This window comes from Triplophysa rosa, linkage group LG7 (genome assembly GCF_024868665.1).
Source record: "Triplophysa rosa linkage group LG7, Trosa_1v2, whole genome shotgun sequence".
In the NCBI taxonomy this organism is placed as follows: Eukaryota; Metazoa; Chordata; class Actinopteri; order Cypriniformes; family Nemacheilidae; genus Triplophysa; species Triplophysa rosa.
In genome coordinates this window covers 23514351-23527825 of record NC_079896.1, presented here as the reverse complement: position 1 = coordinate 23527825, position 13475 = coordinate 23514351, and the positions used below count along the sequence as shown (strand labels likewise).

Sequence of the window (13475 nt, the reverse complement as noted above, 5' to 3'; positions counted from 1 at the left end):
ATAACGTATAACCCACCTACTGTATTCAGAATACATATTGTGTATTACTCACGCCATATAATATACTGTATATACTGAATACATTTACACAATATATTACTCGCAAACATTTTCCGTACATCACTATCTTACTAGCCATGTGTGCGCATAGGCATACACAGATACTCATTTTTCTGCATCATTTGCACAGTATGAAAAATACAGTAATGCTTCAGACTACACCTGTACAGTATTTCAATCAATTTGAGCTCAGTTGAATGTTAATCTTTTGATGAATCCTCTCGGTACTTTTTTGCCTAATAAGGTCAGTCAATGGCAGTTTCCAGACCACGGAGGTGTAATTCAATCATTTACGGTTCTCCAGAGGTAAACAGAGACATTGATTACCGTCTTCAAACAGATGACCGGGTCTAATTATGTGTTAATTACTATGCAGAATAAAAACCAGCAACTCCGACCTTAGACTAAAGGGAGAACTTGTGTCTAATTTGTGAAATAATTCGCTTGAAACTTCTCGGATGTTAAGATGTTTTAAAAATAGATGATAATATCACTATAGTAGGTGTTCTAAGACAAATAAAATAGAATTTCATTTGAAATAAAATAGTCATTTACATCAAACTGCAGTGACTGGTATGCTGGCTCACTTCAGCGGTTGACCACAGGGTTTCTGGCACAACAACACTTTAAACTGTGGAGGAACAAGCCATCTGTTCGTCAGGAAATGCGAAGAGAGGAGAACACAACACAGCTAAACAATAAAAATGTACAAAACCCAATTAAGCATTTTATTAACACATATTTCAACATATTTCTCTCCTTTTTTATTAACAAATAGAAAACAGACTGCCTGTACAACAGATAGAACGCTGTTTTGTCTCTATGCGAACACAAAGTGAAATGAACCCCTCCCTGTCCTGGAATTCCATCTTATTTTTTGCGCTCAGGCCATAGGAGGTAAGAAACACTGGAGTATGCTCATGTCTTCAGTCCACCGATGTGTGACGCTGCAGAGGACGTATATGTGTCTGTACGAGCCACAGTGAGAAATGATCAGACCACATAAGGAGGATTTTTTTTCCCGCAGGGCATCGATACCCAGGCTCAGCTCTGGTGAAGACTGTTTCACTTCGCTATCTTCCAAACCGGATGCCGCACGACTGAAGCTCCGCCGGACGACTGTGGGGACAGGCTGACCTTTGACCTGGGATGACATGGAACAAAGACTTTGCTGTGGCAGCAGGTACGTTTTCTTTGAGTTCATTAAAACGAAGGGTTTCCAGAAAAAACGGCCGTTCGCTTCGTAGCGCAGAACCACGTCGTTTCATTGGTCTATTCAGTTTCGGTCCAGTGAGGTCACGGACTCGGCTGTAAGCATTCCATCTCTTTTCTACTCGATTATATTGTTTTACAAAGTATCAGGAGGTGAAAAGGTTTTATAAAAAGTTTCCCCCGTCCCACCAAATAAAAGATCATAATAATGATTCAAAGTAAAAAATCATCAGCAGCTCGGAATACAGTATTAGTAACCTGGTCATGTGAAAATACATGTCCACATGTGCTAAAAATAACAGAACGAGAATAATAATAAACAAGAAAATAAAACAAACCCCGTAGATATACAATGATTAGTGTAAATGATATAAAATATTGTACTTTTCGACAGCAATGGCAATAATAATAATAATAGTAATAACAAAGGATGCTGATAATAATGCAATGGCAGGGTAGGGTAAAACACTCAGCAGGTACAGAGACAGGAGCTGTGCATATATAGAGACCATATTGAAGCGTCTGTTTTAATGAGAGAAAACGGACTGGAGTGAACTTTCAGTAGCGTACGTCCTCTCTCTCCCTGTATGTGTCAGTCAATCTCTCTCTCTCTCTCTCTCTCTCTCTCTCTCTCTCTCTCCAGCAGCTGTTTGGGATGAAAAGGTAGGATGGCTATGGCTCAGCAGGAAGTGACGTCTCTCTGGTTCTGAGCATTCTGGGAGTGGTTACGTTGCATAGTGATCGAAGCTGCCTAGGTACTCCAAAGCTGCTCTGTAACACAGCTGATACTGATCCTGAAACACACAACACACACGCCGTTACGCTCAACAGCACAGACTAAAGGCTTAACACTCATTTATCACAAACATGAGTGTACGTCAAGTAACTGTGTGAAGAATTGAAATATAGCTTCATGATGGTATTGATTAGTGTGAAAAACGACCGAATTGTCCTTGAAGAGGACAGCAGTGAGATTACCTCCGTCTGTACCATGGCAGGTCTCTGAGTGCGCAGCGTTTTGATGGTGTGGAACATGTCCACCACACCTTCATACCTCATCCGTTCCAGCACGATACTCAGAGTGATGAACACGCCTGTTCGGCCCACACCAGCACTGAGAGAGTGAGCGAGAGAAAGACACACTTCAGACTTCAGCACACGTCAAAGTCCCTTTAGAAATGTCGCCGCACTCATCGGCCATGTTTGCAACATCTCTGGGCAGCTATTTCAGTATATCAGCTTAAACCGAATAAGACTGATATCTTTCAAATCGCTTGCTAAGGTCACAATAAAACAACTTATTACACGGCGCAGTGGAATACTTGATTCTGATTGGCCAGTCGTGACATTCCAAGGTAAGTCATTTCCCCAAAATGACCCATCTGAGTAAAATTTTCTTGAGTTATTACTGAAAACATTCACATCTAAAGATGCAATATTGGATTTACAGCTCAACCAACGACACTGTGTGTCCTCCGTCTCACCTGCAGTGAACAGTAATTGGTCCATCCTGTCCGAACTGCTCCTTGGTTTTGTGAACTTGGCCAATGAAATCAATAAAGCCCTCTCCTGTCTTTGGCACACCTTGTTCCGGCCAATCGGTGAACTGAAATTGGCGGATCGTCCTAGACTGGCCATCCTGAGAGAGAAAGAGAGATTTAGAATTTTAGTGTTTTAAAGAAAAACAAATCGATCTGTAAGCTGCAGTATGCTGAAACGCACCCTGGCGTCCGTCACTTTAAACTCCCTTAAGATGTACTGGGGCATGTTGTATTCAGCCATGGGGTCCACGACAAAGTACTGGTAGCGAGCAGATCTTTCAGCAGGCCAGTACTGATGGCACTTCTCCTGTGGGACAGAACCACAGTTAAGAGTTAAGAAGCATGTTTTGATCCCAACCCGAATTCAAAAGCTTTGTTTTCTAATATTGTCTGTCACTTTGGACAGAACACTTCAAGTTTTAAATCATGTCTTTTATTATGTACGTACTATAAAAACAATTTCTTTAATTCTTTAAAACAACATGCATGCACCGACAGTATATGCAAAATAGGGTGACGTTCTCACCCGTCCCATCTCTCTGAGCTTCGTCAGCATCACCACGATGGTGGAGTTGTGCTCCCAAAGCATCCTCCAGAAGTCTTCGGTGGTTTCAGCCAGAGGACCCTGCGTTCCTATATAAGCCTTCTGCTGCCTGTATGAACACAAAACATTCCGTTTCAAAACACGACATTTGACACAAACTCTGAGGTTTCACTGCCTTAGTATTGATTGAAATGGAACAAGGGAGTAGTTCCTCTCAGCTGACAGCAGGAGGCGCTGTGGCTCCATAATTGAGATGCAACACAACACGACCCAAAAAGACAGACGTGTGGAGATAAAGCCAGCAGGGGAGAGAGAACACTACTACAAGATGGAGAAGATGAAGAAAGAGAAGAGTGAGACAGGTGATAGAGACTGCCAGTAGCGGTTTACTGTCACATTGGTCTGTGTGAGGAGGACACCAGTAGATGTTTTTAGTGCTCGTGTGAGACTCATGCTGTGCTCATTTCTTCAGATAAATAAAGAGAATGCTTCTCTCAGACGGAAAGAAAAAGTGCAGGATTTCTAATCTATCTTCCTCAGCGCCTCCTTCATCCTCGATGTGCCTCGTTCACACATACGAGTTTATGACTGCAGTATTGCAGGTCCTCAATCCTGAGCATTTTGATAATATTTCTGTATGTGGGTGACATATCAAATAGACACTACAGTATCTCACAATAAACGCATCGTGTGTGCCACACTTCTCATTTGCATAAAAGACATTTTTTACATCACTGGAAACGCCCACAACAGCCAATCGGCCATGTTAACATATACAGCACAGCACATGGCATGCTGGGAAAATGCATTCATCTTGTGGATGCTGTAAGTCATCATTGCAATACGGGTGGAGAGAGAGAGACAGGTAAAGAAAGAAAGAGAGAGAGAGCGCCTGGTGTGTAAAGAAACTCATTTGCTTCATTCAAAGACAGGAAGCACAAACCCGCCACGCATCAGGCTAAAAGCAAACGAAAGCTCGTCGACGTCCGTCCTGCATTATAAACAAGATTAGTGCAATTACACTTCAGTAAGGTAACAGATGCGAGGGAGCTCTTTGATTGGCTGTTAATGTGATTAAGGGCCAATAATGAGTCCAGATTCTCACCGCACCTCTGCCCTCCGCCTCACATGACCCTTGAGAAGCGGTGGAGGTACAGTACCGCAGGACTGGAACTACAGCTTTATTGCATGAAGCCGAATCGAATAATGGATCCCTATTGAGCCGATGACAAAAAGTAAAAAAGTGCTCGTATCCTTTAGGGCGATATATTTTTAAAACGGCTTTTATGGGATTTTTGTCTATGATTGATAGTGCGGCAGAGAACTATTTGGAAAGTTTACTCGGTTTGAAAAGACCCTAACTCCTGCTGTGAAGCGTATGTGTGCACCTGTAACAACCTGTAGGACTGTGCGATTGTGTGTGTTTGTGACAGATCGAGCAGTTCACACAGAACATACTCCACATGTCGGGTAAACCCCCACTGAACTGTTCCTCTCCTGTCAGCCAGCGCTGTTATTCCCCAGCGCGGATGGTGCTTCAGCAATAGACAGTCCTGCCAATAAGTGCGATTTGTCCTGACAACTATCAGAACAAAGGCGGCAGACACGCACGCAGAGGGGGACCTCGGAGACGGGCCGTGACGCTGTCACATCCAGCAGGAGGGAAACAGACAGAGGGCAGTGACAGAGACACACAGCTGCACAAGAACACGTGATCCTCCATTCGCTGACGCACAGTGCGTGTCTTCATCAAATCTCACACCAGGGTTGGACAAAATTCAGAATACCGTCGCTGTCCTACCGAAACCTTGGATGTTACATCTTTTCAGGAGATTGAAAAACACTGTACAGTACTTTTGAAAAGATTACATTTTGTGCTGTCAAAGTTGACAAGCACTTTTAATACTTTTTCATTGGTTGCATAACCCAGTGACAAACATGGAGATAAAAGGTTTCAGAAGGACAGCAGCAATATAAAAACGGACTTCCTTTCAGTTTACGGGTGTGAATTTGAATTGAATTAGCCACGCCCAAATCAATGATGTTGGATATCGTCACTGTCGGAGCGAGACCTTGTACCTCCATTTTTCATGATTTTCATTTTTCTGCCATAAATTATTACTATTGGTCACCCTTCATGTTTGTCTGTGGGTTTTGCAAATATTGAACTAATAAAAAGTATTAAAAGGAGCGTGTTAACACTGACAACACCGTTTGTAATTATTTTTCAATTGGTGTTTTTTTATTTTCTGTAAAGTGGCCGTTTTGGAGAGAGTCCAACAGCGATTGGACTAACAACCATCTGTAAAAACTGTAAAACGCAAATTTCTTGATGAATCGGTCCATATCAATCCTACTTAAATTCTTCGTTAAATTGAAATCTTAATTCTGCGTCCTATTCACTATTTTAATTCAAATTCATCAATTTATCGTCCACTAAAATTACAGGATATTTGGTCCGCACACGCATGCACACGCATGCACACACGCGAACACACACACACACGCGAACACACACACACACACACACATTTTGTGACATGAGGACATTTTATAGACTTCTATTGTTTTTATACACCGCTGGTTATAGACGGTTTCGGCAGCAACAACATAAACAAACGCTATGTGGCCCAAATTTAACTTCCTGTAGACTTCTGCAAAGAATCAATAACTGTTGAGTAGCTTTAATTGAATTGAATACATTTAATATACAATAAAATATGAATATCAATTCATATTACTTTTAAATAAATATAAATAAGTTGTTAATTATAACAAACACAAACAGACACACACATTCTCACTCACCTGTATCCATCAATGAAACTGGCGTTAATGTAGTCGGACCCCTCCACTCCTCTGATTGGCTGCAGACACACACGACTGGACTCAAATGGCATGATGTTGACCAGTCGGTTCTTGAATTTGTTGCAGGGCAGACTGGCGCTGATGAATCTGGAGGTGTGTGCTTTTGAGTTGGCCAGTTTCTGTTGGGAGAAAAGATGATCATTTAGATGTAATATATGGACAGTTTGCTCTTTGGGCACCCTTGCATGTGTGCTTTTCAAAAAGTCTTCGCTGTCAACATTTGATGTGGATTTGTGACTGAAAACGAGTAGTTCTGAGCAGCGCTTGTTCTTCAACTTCAAATAAAACTAGAGGTTTGTGCTCTTTAAAACTCAGCATGGCACCAGCGAGTTTACTCCATCATGGGAGTAAACATCCCCACCCCGTCTCCCCTAAAGTCATTACTGCTATACAGGAAAACCCAAATGTGTCAAAACACAACATCCTATAGCACTGACCTGCCTGCTGATGGATCATCTCCTTCAGACACAGTCAGTTTAAAAAGGAGTTTACACAACATCAAGCATCAGAAACATGATTATACTCTCCATGGATCTATAATGATCCAGCACACACAACGTCTCTGATCGTCATCATTTGGGCTGTGAGGCGTCCCTGAAGACAGCTGTTGTGTGTTCACAGAGTGTGTTAAAGCTCAGACAAGCAGCGAGAAGCTTACACGCGTTTTCCAGCATATAGCATCTGTACGTCTCACCGCGGTCACAGACTGGTTTCTCACTCAGCTTCTAGTTTAAGGTAATGTCACTTATTAGTAAAGTGTGCAAAGGTTCTGGCCAACACTTTCAGTGTAAATTGTACTGTATTGTGTACTATCCATAGTGGCTTAACTGGTAGGAATGGGAATTATAAATGTTTTAACAATTTTAGTTCACATTGCATTTTAACAACTGGAAATGATTCAAACATTTTGATCCTGATTCCATTTTAACAATTTGAAATGATTCAAACATTTTGATCCTGATTCTATTTTAACAATTTGAAATGATTCAAACATTCTGATCCTGATTCTATTTTAACAATTTGAAATGATTCAAACATTCTGATCCTGATTCTATCTTAACAATTTGAAATGATTCAAACATTCTGATCCTGATTCTATTTTAACAATTTGAAATGATTCAAACATTCTGATCCTGATTCTATTTTAACAATTTGAAATGATTCAAACATTCTGATCCTGGTTCCATTTTAACAATTTGAAATGATTCAAACATTCTGATCCTGATTCTATTTTAACAATTTGAAATGATTCAAACATTCTGATCCTGATTCTATTTTAACAATTTGAAATGATTCAAACATTCTGATCCTGATTCTATTTTAACAATTTGAAATGATTCAAACATTCTGATCCTGATTCTATCTTAACAATTTGAAATGATTCAAACATTCTGATCCTGATTCTATTTTAACAATTTGAAATGATTCAAACATTCTGATCCTGATTCTATTTTAACAATTTGAAATGATTCAAACATTCTGATCCTGATTCTATTTTAACAATTTGAAATGATTCAAACATTCTGATCCTGATTCTATTTTAACAATTTGAAATGATTCAAACATTCTGATCCTGATTCTATTTTAACAATTTGAAATGATTCAAACATTCTGATCCTGATTCTATTTTAACAATTTGAAATGATTCAAACATTCTGATCCTGATTCTATTTTAACAACTTGAAATGATTCAAACATTCTGATCCTGGTTCCATTTTAACAACTTGAAATGATTCAATCATTTTAAATCGGATTCCATTTTAACAATTGAATCCATTTAATCAAACTAAGTGTGACCACAGTAAGACTTTGTTAGTGACTTGGTTTCTGTTTTTTCTCCACAGTTAAATCTCCTTGGTCTTTTAGGTCAAAATTGACACAGGAAAGGCTTTGCAGTGTTTATATGACTATGTCTCACCTTAAACTCCAGCTCCATGGCGGTTACAGCATCTCCGGGCGGAACCAGCGTGAGTTTCTGGATGTGTGTGTATAAACTGCGCGCCGGGACCTCCGTGTTGCCGCAGGTGGCCGCCTCCAGCAGAGCTTCGTGGATGAAGATGTACTGATCCTCCGTCTGCACCATGTAGTTCCTCTGAGCCCGCATGCAGGTCACGTGACCATAGATGTCCACCAACTTCTCATGCTTCATTCGCTCTAGCATGGCATCTATTACGATGAAACAGCCCGTTCGACCCACGCCAGCACTTCCAACACAAGAGCAGACTCATGTTTAGACTGATTTATCAGATTCATTTCTACACTAAACATTTGTACACTGTTAATGTGGAAAGTGAGTGTAGATCGTGATCTACCTGCAGTGAACCACCATGGGTCCAGCGTCCGGCGGATTGCAGGCCTTTACTCTGCGCAGAAAGGCTAAAATGGGGGTTGGGTATTCAGGAACGCCATGATCCGGCCAAGCCATAAACTGGAACTGCCGAACTTCCCGTTTCTCGCTGGAACCGGTCTGTTGGAACACATTAAAAGGGAAGGAAATGTGAATGAAAACAGGATTTATTTTCCTCCTTTGAAATAAGAGTTTGATGTTCCTTCCCCGGTCCACCCGGAAGATTTACTGAAACTAAGCTGCAAAAATGGGTCGGTCAGAAATCTTCAAGGTTATGACATCACAACCATAAACCTGTTAACGTTTATGCATCAATGCCTGCTCAGAATACAACCTGACACACTGGTACAGAGACGTTTAACCAATCATAGAAGAAATCAATTACATGTCATTTACATATAAAAATAGTGCAGGCAAATAAAGCATCAAAAACAGACAGAAATAATTATTATGACAAACTAATAATTATACAATTTTGTCATAAAATAAGCAAATAAAAACATATTATTGTATTGTATGTACTGTTATTATTAAACGAAATTATTAAACTAAATTCAACTAAATATTTAAAAAATATATAAAAATTATTATTACCATTGTGTCACAATATAAGCAAATAAAAACATATTATTGTATTGTATGTACTGTTATTATTAAACGAAATTATTAAACTAAATTCAACTAAATATTTAAAAAATATATAAAAATTATTATTACCATTGTGTCACAATATAAGCAAATAAAAACATATTATTATTATTATACGAAATATATCATTATTAATAATAAAACTTTTTATGTCAAACTAACAATATGTGTTCTTACAAAATGAAATGCTACAGTGATAAAAATGATTATTGAAAGTTTGTAACTTTGTCACAAAACAATCAAAAAATATATATATTCTTTTTAATATTATTACAATTATTAATATGACTATTATTATTATTATTATATATTTTTTTGTTTGTAAAACTAAACTTTACTAACAATAAGCATTCTTACAAAATGAAATGCTACAGTGATAAAAATGATTATTGAAAGTTTGTAACTTTGTCACAAAACAATCAAAAAATATATATATTCTTTTTAATATTATTACAATTATTAATATGACTATTATTATTATTATTATATATTTTTTTGTTTGTAAAACTAAACTTTACTAACAATAAGCATTCTTACAAAATGAAATGCTACAGTGTAAAACATTGCCTCTAAGCATTTATAATCCTCTCCACTCTGATAAACAAAGAAATTTTCTCGACTATGATAAGATAAAAGTAGTTCTGACCTTATACAGAGCGAAGGTTCTGACGCTGTAGGTGGCTAACTCCACTGTGTCCAGCACGGTAACCTGAATCATGCCGTACGTTTCCGTCCCACGACTGGGCCAGTACTGGTCACACTTCACCTTTAGTGACACGCACACACACAAGCATCTCAAACAACACGTGTGTTGATATACAATGTGTCAGAGCGTGACTATAGAGGGAGGTGAAGAAAGACAGATTCAGTGTCTTGTGTTGTGCTGTAAACTTTCTGTTTGAGCCATTGGAAACTAAAGCAGGACTGTGTGTATATCTGTGTGTGTGTTAGGCCTGGGGGTCTCTCTCTCAGGCTGGGCGGGCAGATGGGGGCTTCACGCACTACAGAATGTCCAGAGTAGTGGCAGAACCTCAGGCGCTGATAACATCCACTCACACACACACACACTGAGGGGTTTGTGAATAATGGCCGGTTAGGCTGAGATTCAGGCGCATTAGTCCGACCCATCTGGGCTTCTGTAAACACTGTTGTCCAACCAGAACAAAGAACAGTTACAATTTGTTCTCCCTCTCTTACTCACACTTTTGTTTTTCTATGATTTTGGGGACTTTGTTTTGACTTGTTTTTATAGCCTACTGCACAAAACCTCCTTGCGTTTTTACATTTTCATTAAGGCATTATGTATTTCTATTGTTAAGCTGTAGGCAAATTTATTACACACCTAAATGTGAATATAATACATTCTATGTTTTTTATAGAAAGTTATTTCTAATTACTACAACACTAACCCTTAATCAAGCCCTAAAGAAACTACACTTTACTTTATTAATTTGTCTTTATTATGTTTTTGAAAGGATGTTCCTAAATGTCCCTCAAGGAAGGTTTTTAGATGCCACCCCGCACACACAAGACACATTAACACCAACACACTCCTTCAAGCTCTGATTTCGGTTATGAAGTGTAAGATATTTCTTGCCGTGGAATGAATATAATCCTGTCACGGCTGGGAACAGCAGTAACAAGCAGCACAATATATTTGTGGTTACAGAGAGCAACAGCAGGTTTCTGGATGTAAAAATCACATTTATTTTCTCCATCGAGAAATCGATTTGCGGTGAAAACGCATAAACCTTTCAACACAGATCAACTATGAGCTCACAAGTTGTTGAGGAAGCCAAAATTTGAGTGCTTTTAAACCTGATTTACACCCTCGTGAAGCTCTCTTCGGAGGTCTATCTGATAATCTTTAACAGCGAGACACAATTTCATTTCCATTAGAATGCTCGTGTAAGATTCATATGCGTGGTAAAGTGCACGTGAGGTGGAGAACAGAATGACCAGCTGGCAACACGGCAGGTGAGGACTGTAACTCCTCCCCTCTCCCGAACACACGACTTCCTGTCCAAGACTTCTATTTGTTTCTTATATAAAATACAAATTCTGTCATCATTTATTCATTTACTTTTGTCATTTCAACCCTGTAAGACTTTCTTCCACAGAACACCAAAGAAGATATTTTGAAGAATGTTGTTAACTGGGCCCCATTCACTTGCATTGGTTTTGTGCCCGTACAATAGAAGTGAATGAGGGGAAGTGCTGAAAACATCTTTTGTGTTCTGCGGAAGAAAGAAAGTCTTAAACGTTTGAAATGACAAGAGGGTGAGTAAATGATGACAGAATTTTTATTTTTGGGTGAACTATCCCTTTAATGGCTTGGAGGCATCTGTTGAATCAGCAATGACAGAACCTGAAATTTGACGTACAAAAGAAATTCCGCGCACTAGAGGGTTTTTAGAAAACAAATAAAAGTCGCTTTATATGCCAGTCAGATGGTCTATTCCTGAAAATAACAGCTGCAAAGTGGACCAGATTTTACCCAAATGGTCAAGTCTGGCTACACGAGACTAAAGATATCATAAATATGAGATGATAACATCTGCAGTTTGGTCTAAGAGGCATCACGGGTTAGTTTAAATAACTTCAAAACGATAATTCGGGATATTTAATACCCAGTCTGAAAGAGAATCATTTAAACGCCATCTGTCTCCCACCTTCGCAAAACTCTTCCGTTCCCCTCGGCAGACACCAGACAACTCACCCTACTCTTCTCCTCCAGTCTGGTCATCATAACGATGGTGTTGGTCCTTTGCTCCCACACCATCCTCCAGAAGTCACTGAGCGTCTCTGGCAGAGGACCCTGAGTGGCGATGTAGGCGTTCTGCTTGCGGTAGCCGTCGACGTAGTTGCCATTGATGTAGTCACTTCCGGGTACGCCTGCAACGGTGCATTTATTTGTGTTATAAGGTACTACACTTTTATTGGTAGCTAAAAATGGAAATTAGCCAAAATATTTAAGAAATGAAAATGCAATGGGTGTGGGGGGGGGATTTAGGGTGGAGTTGATGGTTACTCTGTCGTTCCTAAATCATAAGGTTGTATAAAATAAGATGCATGAATTTCTGAACTAACCATCAATGGGGTTCAGCACGACTCGGGAGTGATCGTAAGCAATGACGTTTGCATAGCGGTTCTTGGGTTTGTTGACCTCTAGGTTAGAATTTTCCCAGGTGAACTGCTGACCGGGATCAACAGACTGCAAACCAGAAAGACAAACCGGGAACAATTAGAAAAGTAGACCAACTTAAGCCCAATGCACATCGAGTCCGAAATTTGCATCCAAAATTTCGGCACGTTAAAAAATAAATACGACCTCACGTTATTTACACACTGCCTCCGATATTTTCGTCCGTCAATAAAAAATTCGGACTGGGTTCGATTTGCGTCAAGCTTCAAGCATTTTGAGTGGCCTTTTATAACAATTCAGAGACACCGTACAAACAAGAGCCAAATACGAAAAACGCATACGAACATTTCGGACTGTATGTGCAAAGACCTTTACATACAAACTTAAAATCTATACAAATAACGACTTTTCTGTATTGCCTCACTGCAACTGGCAGGCCAAGTTTCCCACGTTATTGTTGTGTAAATGTGGACGTTCATGCGTTCAGATGTTCAGCTTCCTGTTTTTATTTATTTTAGTCTTTTATTCTATTGAGCAGGAAGATCGGATTTCTTGACATGCCCTCCGCTACATGACCACGCTGGTCTGATTCACCACAGTAAATTTAAGACCTCCATAAGCCTTTAAACCCACATCACTGTTACCATAGTGATGAAATAATGAGTCACATGGGTGGTACTGTATGCACATATGTCTGTTCTCTAGTCTCCCTGCAGTGCATTTTTGTGACTCTTGGGATAATTGATTTGTTCATTCCTGGCACAGAACACCTTTTTTATAATGAACAAAACAGTCATTTTTCATGTATAAATCCCATATAAACATGGGAAGGGAATTCACGGTAAACCATTGGGACAATTTTCTATATGTAGATCACATGATCAAACCGGAGATTAATAGGAAACAAACAAAGAAATCTGGCATATTGCAGTTGATTGTTTTTAACCTTACTTTGCGTAATTGCATGTTTGTTTCTTGCCACTTTGATAAATAAATTGAAGTAATAACTATTTCAATTTAAAATGTATGTACAATTACATTATACTGTATAAGCTTATAAATCCCATATAATAATTTTATAGCTTTCAAACCCGCTCACTGTTCCTCAAC

General features: G+C 39.2%; 1 protein-coding gene across 9 annotated transcripts in view; it reads right to left on the bottom strand.

Moving 5' to 3' along the window:
- Window positions 1–748: 748 nt before the first annotated feature.
- ptprfa (protein tyrosine phosphatase receptor type Fa) overlaps window positions 749–13475 on the bottom strand; it is a 183130-nt gene continuing 170403 nt past the window's right edge. For all 9 annotated transcript variants that reach the window (XM_057338018.1, XM_057338019.1, XM_057338020.1 and 6 more), the window contains 11 exons: window positions 12311–12434; window positions 11940–12115; window positions 9867–9986; window positions 8538–8692; window positions 8144–8429; window positions 6166–6344; window positions 3340–3466; window positions 2995–3120; window positions 2757–2911; window positions 2251–2386; window positions 749–2066 (listed from right to left, as the gene is read on the bottom strand). In XM_057338018.1, the coding sequence (XP_057194001.1) occupies window positions 1998–2066; window positions 2251–2386; window positions 2757–2911; window positions 2995–3120; window positions 3340–3466; window positions 6166–6344; window positions 8144–8429; window positions 8538–8692; window positions 9867–9986; window positions 11940–12115; window positions 12311–12434 (1653 nt within the window). In that variant the 3' untranslated portion in view covers window positions 749–1997. The remainder of the gene's footprint in view (window positions 2067–2250; window positions 2387–2756; window positions 2912–2994; window positions 3121–3339; window positions 3467–6165; window positions 6345–8143; window positions 8430–8537; window positions 8693–9866; window positions 9987–11939; window positions 12116–12310; window positions 12435–13475) is intronic.